This window comes from Ochotona curzoniae, unplaced genomic scaffold (assembly GCF_017591425.1).
Source record: "Ochotona curzoniae isolate NIBS_2020 unplaced genomic scaffold, NIBS_Ocur_1.0 patch423, whole genome shotgun sequence".
In the NCBI taxonomy this organism is placed as follows: domain Eukaryota; kingdom Metazoa; phylum Chordata; class Mammalia; order Lagomorpha; family Ochotonidae; genus Ochotona; species Ochotona curzoniae.
Window position 1 is genome coordinate 448,479 of NW_024466999.1, and position 8,105 is coordinate 456,583.

General features: G+C 58.8%; 1 protein-coding gene across 1 annotated transcript; it reads right to left on the reverse strand.

The window, feature by feature from the left end:
* Positions 1-622: 622 nt before the first annotated feature.
* LOC121167735 (puratrophin-1-like) lies at positions 623-8,105 on the reverse strand. Its single transcript, XM_040997313.1, has 20 exons — positions 7,658-8,105; positions 7,402-7,497; positions 7,203-7,326; positions 7,026-7,119; positions 6,844-6,918; positions 6,646-6,762; positions 6,388-6,486; positions 6,143-6,291; positions 5,858-5,996; positions 5,656-5,772; positions 4,107-4,289; positions 3,403-3,908; positions 3,082-3,328; positions 2,504-2,593; positions 2,202-2,423; positions 1,940-2,110; positions 1,669-1,846; positions 1,170-1,286; positions 841-1,077; positions 623-759 (listed from the first exon to the last, which is right to left on the reverse strand). Exons 1-20 carry the CDS (start codon positions 8,103-8,105, stop codon positions 623-625), a joined length of 3,546 nt encoding a protein of 1,181 aa, XP_040853247.1.

Here is an 8,105-nt window from a genome sequence, read left to right on the forward strand (position 1 = left end):
CTTGGAAATCAGGCATGCAAAGGGTAGGGCCCAAAGGCTAGGGCCCAAAACAGATGGGCTGGCTTCTGTTTTGGTGACCTTAGAACCTACCTGTGTTCCCCTGGGGGCTAGGCACAGCCCAGTCACTGCTCAAGGCTACATGGTACCCCACCAACCTAGAGCATAGAGACGCACTCCACCCAAGCTGATACCCAACCCCAACTGGAGGTGGGAGCTGTGGAGGGGACAGATAGGGACACAGGGCCAGGGACACAGGGCAGTCACCTAGGAACAGGATACTCATCCGGCCCAGCTGCCAGGGTACCCTGGAGAGGCCCTGTGACAGTCAATGGCCAGAGACATCAGAAAGAGTGATCAACAGTACTGCCTGAATGGGTAGGAGGCGTCACAGCTGCCAGTCACAGTGGATCCGGGGGGGCATCCATGGAGGTACAGACTGCTGGATCCATTGCTCATCTTCGAGCCCAGGCTCACACCTGTGGTGCCAGGCCAGCTGTGAATGTGTTTCCCTGGCTGTGGGCCCAAGGGAGTCTTGGGGGAATGGCTGTAGTCTACCCACCCCCAGTTTCATTCCAAGGAGACAGTCATAGACCCCCACAGTGCTGGTGAGGGGATGGTAGGGTTAGGGCAAAGTGGCACTCACACAGGATAAGTCCTCAAGACCCCTGCCCAGGGTCTGCCCTGACACACAGCTGCTATCGGAGCCACTGGAGTCACTGGCTGATGGGCACTGTGAGGAGACCTCCGAGTCCTCAGGAGCTGAGGAAAAGACTAGGTGAGCTGTTGGGGAGGATCCAGCCCCTACACCATGCCCCTGCCTTTGGCCAAGCCCAGACATACTCAGGGAGGGCTGGCTGCCCAGCTCCGCTTCAGCTTCCAGCAGTGCTTCCTCTGGGAAGTTTGGGGGATACAGGGGCCAGTGGGGGCTCTGAAGAGCTGGGTCTCTATACAGGTGCAGGTTGAGGGGCCCCAGGACAGAACAGGAGGCAGGATCTCCGGGTAGGGTGCTCGAGGCCCCCATATAGGGGCTGTCGTCATCAAACGGGGCTACAGCAATGGAGGCACGAGAGCGAACTTCTGTAGGAGAGAGAGGGTCACTGGGCCTGCAGTCCCAAGGAGAGACACCCATGGCCTCCCACAGCCAATCATTCCCGCCCCCTGCCTGCTACCTCGGCACTTGAGGACATAGTTGATGCTGCGGTTGCTGATGGCTTCCTCACTGGGGGCGATATCCCGCAAGGCCTTGTTCCCCACACCCATGGACAGCATCTCAGCCATGCGCACCTCTGGATGAGAGAAGGCATCAGTGGGGCCCCTCTGAACAGCAGCATGTCCCTCAGGCCCATCTAACTCCTACTCCCTTAAGTTCACCCTGTCCACCCAAACCCAGCAGACAAGCCACTTGGGCTTCGCTGGTGCTGGCCTCTCTCCTCGTAGTCAGGAGGAGGTAGAACTTCCTTTTAGAGATAGGACCTCTGATGCTCAAAGAGGTTAACCCTGCATCCAAAGTCAGAGAAAGTGACAGCCCATGACCGTGTGGCACTCTTGCTCCGGCACTGGCTATTGTTCCTGGGCCTCCTCCTAACTCCCTGTGTGTCTCCAGGAACTGGGGCCTTCCGTGTGAGCTGTGCAGACAAGGGGTATGAAGAGTACAGGGTATGGACCCACCCTTATTGTGGACGGCCTGTCTCCAGAGCAGGCGTGAGATGTCAGCTGTCCAGGCCTTCTTGGTGGCCAGGTCGGAGGCCTGAAGCACAAAGGTGTCCCTGGCCTTGCGCCGGCGGAACCAGATCTCAAAGCGCAGGTTGTGATTGCCACAGCACTCAGTGAGGCCAAGGTCAGCCATCTATGTAGCCAAGGGAGAGGTACATGGTGAAGCGCATGGAGAATAAGGGGACAGCCAGGGCAAGGGGCAGGAGCCAGGACCCGGCATGAGTACCTTGAAGGAGCGCTTGTACGTAAATGTGTCAACACCTGCAGGCCCCCGGCGAGGCTTGCTGAACAGCAGCAGCTCCTCAAAGAGGAAGACACGACGCAGGGACTTGTGGCGCCCAGCACGCACCATGAACTCATCCTGACGCACTAGCTGCCCCTGCTCTTTGAGGTTAACCTGCAAAGTTGGGGCCTGATGGGTGCCCTGCCCCTTCAGCCTCTTCTCCCACCTGCATGGCACCCACCCACCACAAGCTGGAATGGCTCACGTCGCAGCCCTGGATGGCATCCATGGCCAGCAGGTCGTTGCCATGACGCAGCTGGAAGTGTATAAGGCTCTGAGCTGCTCGCAGGGCACTGAGCTCCTGCAGAGGTCCCCCACAGGCCCGTGCCAGCTCCTGCAGCAGCAGCGCGTACTTGGTCATGCGCTGGATGGGCTTCAGTAGATAGGAGGCCAAGTCCAGGTGGTCCCCCAGTGCTTGCTGCTTGTCCTGGGGAAGGGGTGGGAAACCACTGGGTGGCTTCAGGTATTCCCCTGCCCCAACCCTCCTGCCATTTCAAGCTCACCTACCTTGAAGAAGGCATGGCCATAGCTGGTCATCAGGGCGTCTGAGCGAGGTTTATTCTTGCTGTAGAGTGCATACATCCCAAACTGCACCCTCTGTGAGGACACACAGCTCAGCCCAGGTGTAGGGGGTTAGACGCTCCCAAAGGCTGTCCCCTGGGCCAGACATCTCTCTGCTTTAAAGGGCCAAAGAAAGTGCTAACCACAAATGGCTCCCAGAACACCTCCTCCCCACATCCAAACTGCTCTGCTTGGAAGGAGGTGTGATCTGGCCCCTGGGGCAGACTCCCGCCCCTTAGACAGAGCCTTGCATTCAGCTGCTGCTCCCATAGCCCCAAGAACCTTCCTCTGGTTTCACGCAGCTCAGAGCCCCCTTCACTTGTTCACTGTACTCGGTCAGGCTCACCATGGATAGAGCCCTCCCTGCCCTTGCCCCTGCCCCTGCCCCAGTGCAGACACAGGTTGCTCTGCTCCACCTGCTTGCTCTCTCTAGCTAGCGGACACCTCTGCTCCGCCAGGAGCCCACAGCATCTCCTGTTGCTTTTCCTCCTGACTCTGAGCTCTCTGGAGCAGGCAGGGCTTACGTGGCGCAGGAAGGCGTAGGCCACGCGGGGTGGGTGCCGTGTGCATGCTTCTAGCTCGCGCAGGAAGAAATGGCAGTGGAAGTCCCGAAGCTTCTCCAAGTTGCCAAAGAGGTGGGCACGCTGACCACGCAGGCCCTGGGGCACATCAGGGCGGTCCAACTCCGGGAAGTAGTTCTCCATGGTGTAGTCAAGAGCCCGGACATACTCCTGCTCCGTGGCCACCATCTCTGCCAGCACCATCTGTAGCCTGCCAGACAGGTGGAATCAGGACCCAGGACACTGACTTGCCACTACCCTCCCTGCCCTGCCCACTGGCTGTACCTGTTAGGGTTCCTGGGGTGGTCACAGCCAGGGCCTGGTAGAGGCAATGTGGATGACTTGGGCTGGCCACCTCCTTCAGCCTCTGTCCTCCGGCAGGCAGGGACAATGGCCACACGGGGGCAGTAGTGGCCAGGCTCACTGAACCGTTTCCCCAAATTCTGGTCAAAGCTGTAGGCTTTCCTCAGGGGAGGGACGGCAGGTACAGTGGAGAGCCGGCTGGCACCCAAGCTAGCTGTGCTGTCCATGGGTGCTGACTTCAGCGCAGCCTCTAGCTTCTGGTCCAGGCCCAGCCATGTGTCCTGGCAGCGTGTCCAGGCCCCACGGCACTCCTGGCGAATGCCCTCTGAACCCAGCCCTGTGGCCAGGGCCCACATCTTTCGGAAGTGGGCAGGAGGCAAGTCAGGGTGCTTGGTCCAGTGCTGTTGCAGCCGCTGTAACACGACCCCTGGGTGCTCCTGCTCCAGCTCAGCCAGCACCTGCTGTCCCTCCTCAGCCCACGTCGAGGCCTGCAGGGCCAAGGCCAGACAGACATTAGAAGCTGAGCCCAAGGTCGCTGAGCCTTCTGCTATTCTGCCCACCACTGCCCATCCCCAGGTCATATCCAAGGGACTGGATTGTGGGGTGAGACTAAAGACACAAAGAAGAGCTGAACAGCACCCATGTAGCCTTGCTGACCATACAGTGGAACAGGGCTGTGCACTCACCTGCTTGAGGAACTGAAACAGCCTCTCGGCATCTGCCAGCCGCTGGCGCCGCTGGGCCAGAGCCTGTGAGAATTCACTCAGCTGGGCCCGCAGGGCCAGAAAGCGTGCCCCTAGAGGACCCAGGTTGCCCGCCTCACAGCCAGCCAGCAGCTGCAAGAACTTCTCCCCTTGCCTGACCTGCTCCTGGAGAGACAGAGTGGGCTCAGCTACCCCCACACTGTAACCCAGCCCTGAACACACATGCAGCTCACTGACACCTGCCCATCAGCCGTCAGGACTCTTGTGGTGGTGCCTTCTCTCCACCCACTCCCCCTGGCTCTTGAGTGCATCTCAATAGCACTCCGCCTTACCCCAGGGCTCCCCGCCTCCTCCCGACTCCCCCTCTCCTTTGGCAGCCCTTCCTCCAGCTCCCCTTCTCCCCTGGGGCCATTTAACACTGGGATTCCTGAAAATCATGTGCTTCTCTCCTGTGTGACTACCCTGTGTCACCCACACACCTACAGCCACTGAATGACTAGCCAGACCCCTCCTGATCTTTAGGACACCCAAAAGCACACCCATAACTGGACTCACAAATACCCATACCCCTGAGAGGTCTCAGTTGTCAGTCCTCAGGGAACAGCACCCACTCATTCTGACAACACCCCCCATCAACTCTTTCTGAATTTTTAATTTTCTTTTTCAAAAGGCAGAGGGAGGTATGGGCATCCCGTCCACTGGTTCACTCCCTAAATGTCTGCAGCAGTCAAGGGCCCAAGGCAGAAATCCAATCCAGACCTCCTGTGTGGCTGGCAGGACTCGGGTTCCTGGAGCCATCACCTGGGCGCTGGCTCCGAGAATCTGAATCACCAGAGCTCTGGAGTAAGAGCTGAAGCCAGGTCGTCAAACCCAGATAACTCCAACATAGGATGTCACTGGCTTATCAGGATCTTCCCTGCGAAATTAACTGCCTGCCCCCCTCCCCTCTGTCTCCCTTGCCACAGAGGAAGGCACAGCCAGCTCTCTGTGTCCCATGGTTCTGTATGCAGGTGTTCATCAGCCTGAGGGTAAGATGCTACACTGCAGCTCTGATTACACTCCAGGGCCTAGGGACTTGGCCCGCCCATTCTTCCAGCCTCCACTCCTCACCTTATCCCACTCTCACTCCTCTGCTCTGCAGTTCAACTTCACTGGCTTTGCGGCTCCTAACCCTGCCACAGGATCTGTGAGCCTGCTGTTTCCCCAGGCTGGGATGTTGAAACCCCATCTCCAACCCTCTTCAGCCTGACTGACACCAACTTGTCCTTCAGCTCTCAGTTCAAATGTAACTCAAAAAACAAGAATCACCACCACCTTGGCTGACAGGCCTTCAATCCTGCCCTGCTTCTTGCCAGGACTCCTACCTTGGTCTGCAAATACATTCATAACTGTGACCCTTTGATTAGAACTCAAAATCCTCAGCTTTCCAAGAAGCACAAGGTTTCCATCTGTTTTCACTCACTCCTGACTTCCTAGTGCCTGGCCCAAGGGACCCCCAACACCTGCAGCATAAACAAGCAACCAAACTTACTTGAGCCACTTGGTCCAGCTCCTGAAAAGGGCCTTGGGCCTGCAGCAGCATGTCCAGTGAGGGCTCCCTGGGCTCCTCCAGGGCTGGCCAGCCCACTTGCTGTAGCCATACTTCAATCTGGTGGGACACAAGCAGGAAAAGTTGAAGAGAGCTTTGGTAGGGGCGTCAGGGGATCAGGCCTGAGAAAGGAAACAGGGCCTACCTGGTGCAGCCTGCCCTCCTGGGCCTCCAATGTCTGTATCAACTCCAGGGTCTGTATTCGCTGGTTGCTCTGAAGGGTCAGCTGGTGCAGCAGTCTGTCCACACAGCCATAGAGCTCCTCAGCCTTGTCCATAGCTGGCCTGGTGCACAGTGGTACATGGTCTTCCTCTGTGCCCTACCAGTCCTCTTGCTCCACTCCACACGCCACCCTGTCCTGAGACCCTGAATCCTGACCGAATCTGGCCAGCAGCTCAAGTCCTTGGCATGGGAAATGGTGGCTGCCTACCTGTAGTCTGGGCTCAGGGTCACGCCTGGGCCCTCGTGCTTCAGCCATGCCAGCTCCACAGCCCCCTGGCATTGCAGCCAGGCCAGCTGTGGTGAGTCTAGCACCTGCTGCATCAAGACCCTCATTTGCTGCAGCAGGCCATCAGCTTCCTAGGATGCAGGACAACAGATAGTTGGGTGGACAAGGCAGAGAAAGGGCAAAACAGGGAGCATTCTGGAAGAAAGGTGCTGACAGGGGACACTCACCCCAGACTCCACAGGCTGGGGCACAGCCTTCACGCTCTCGATGGCTCTCTGCAGTGTGGCACATACCCCCTGGCAGCTCTGCACTAGGGCTTCCAGGCGCTGTGGGCAGAAGCAGATATGACCAGAGCAGTGCATGTGTTGCTGGCAGTCCTCCCGGGTCCCTGCCAGCCACATGCTCACTGGAGCCAGCCCAGAACACGCTCCGATAGAAGTCACTGCATCCCTTCCCTTCCCCTCACCCTGCCCCGGTGCACTGACCATCCGGAAATCCACCCAGGCCTGGTGGGAATACGGCAGGCACCCTCCCATTGCAATGGGAAGCCCTGCAGAGGGGAAGTGCGTCAGCAGGCTCTGGCGGGAGGGCACCTGCACCAGCTGTGGAGAAGGCAGCAAGATGACCGGGACCTGTGTGGTGGGGTATTCCACCTCCATCCCCCCAGCACATTCGGTCAGTACCCGCAGCTCTGATGGCGCCTCCTCTGGCATCTTTCCTACTAGCAGTACACGATACACGGACCCTGGGATTGTATCCTGAAAGCAATTGCAATCATCAGCTCAGCCCTGCACCCATGCAACTCCACACACGTGGAACGGGGCAGGGGTAGGGTGAAGGGCTGGGGCCACAGTCCCACACTTACCTGTAGCTGGCTGAGTCCCCAGAAGAGGGAAGAACTTGGGGAACACATCCGAGCATCGATTAGCACCGTCAGACCCAAGGCCTGCACATGGGGTCTAAAAGGGATAGGGATTTGATTCTCAGATCCTGACAGCTCCAAAGTGGGGCTCAGTCCCTCAACCACCAACACCCCTTAAACCTAGGGATGCTCTGCAAGTAGAGCAGGAGGCGGGTGAGTTCGTGGCTGCTGCACTGGGGGTGACTCCAGGTGGGGGTGTGGGCACTGAGAAGCAGCACAGCTCGGCCTTCTACATCCCGGGTCCCTGTGGGGATTAGGAAGTCAACTTTTGCCCAGCTGGGGTACCTCACTCCCACCCCCTCCAGGCCCGCCTGACTACCTGGCAAGGCTGCCATGCCACTGGCCAACAGCTCCTGGGTCAGGTCTTGGGCCAGGAGGCCATCAGGAAGCTTAGCAGGACCGGAGTCACTGGAATCTTCGAAAAGGAAATGACTGCGTCATTACTTCCCCACCTGCCCAAAGACCCCCTTCTCGGACCCTCTTCGGCTGAGTAGGGACAGACAGCACCTCCAGGGTCTCCACACCCCCCCTCCAGAGCATCCCCACTCCCTTTCCTTGGGCCCCACCTCCCTTACCTGCCTCCAGCAGCTTTGGTGAGGTCTCTACCGAAGGGTCGCCAAGGTCCACAGAAGCACCGTCCAATACCCCAGGGCCCAGGCCAGCTGGCACTACCCTGACCTGGCCTGAGTTCCCTGTCCAGCCACTCTCGGGGCTGGCACCCTCACCCTGTGCCAGGCTGAGCATGGATGACATGGGGAGTAACAGGCTCTCCACGCCCGAGGGAGCCGGCTCTTCTGAGTGGCCTGAAGCAGACACTGTTTGTTCTGGGGGTAACTGAAGCCCTGAGTCCAGGGCCGCCTCCACCATGGTTCTTGGAGGAATGGGGTCTGGAACCTGCATCTGGAGAGCAGGTGGTTCCTCCTCCTCCCAGGCTTCCCCAAAACTGCACACAGCAAACCTCCAGTCAGTGGCATGACCCTGGGCATCTGGGGACTCACTTCCATCCTGCACCGACCCCTCCAT

What these genes read in the sequence shown, in the direction of transcription:
- LOC121167735 (XM_040997313.1), bottom strand. Translation starts at nt 8,105, where the DNA reads ATGGAGGGGTCGGTGCAGGATGGAAGTGAGTCCCCAGATGCCCAGGGT. An exon ending in ACCAAAGCTGCTGGAGGCAG is followed by an intron (nt 7,498 to 7,657) that starts GTAAGGGAGGTG and finishes TCCTTTTCGAAG; the next exon opens with ATTCCAGTGACTCCGGTCCT. An exon ending in TGTTTCAGTTCCTCAAGCAG is followed by an intron (nt 3,909 to 4,106) that starts GTGAGTGCACAG and finishes TTGGCCCTGCAG; the next exon opens with GCCTCGACGTGGGCTGAGGA.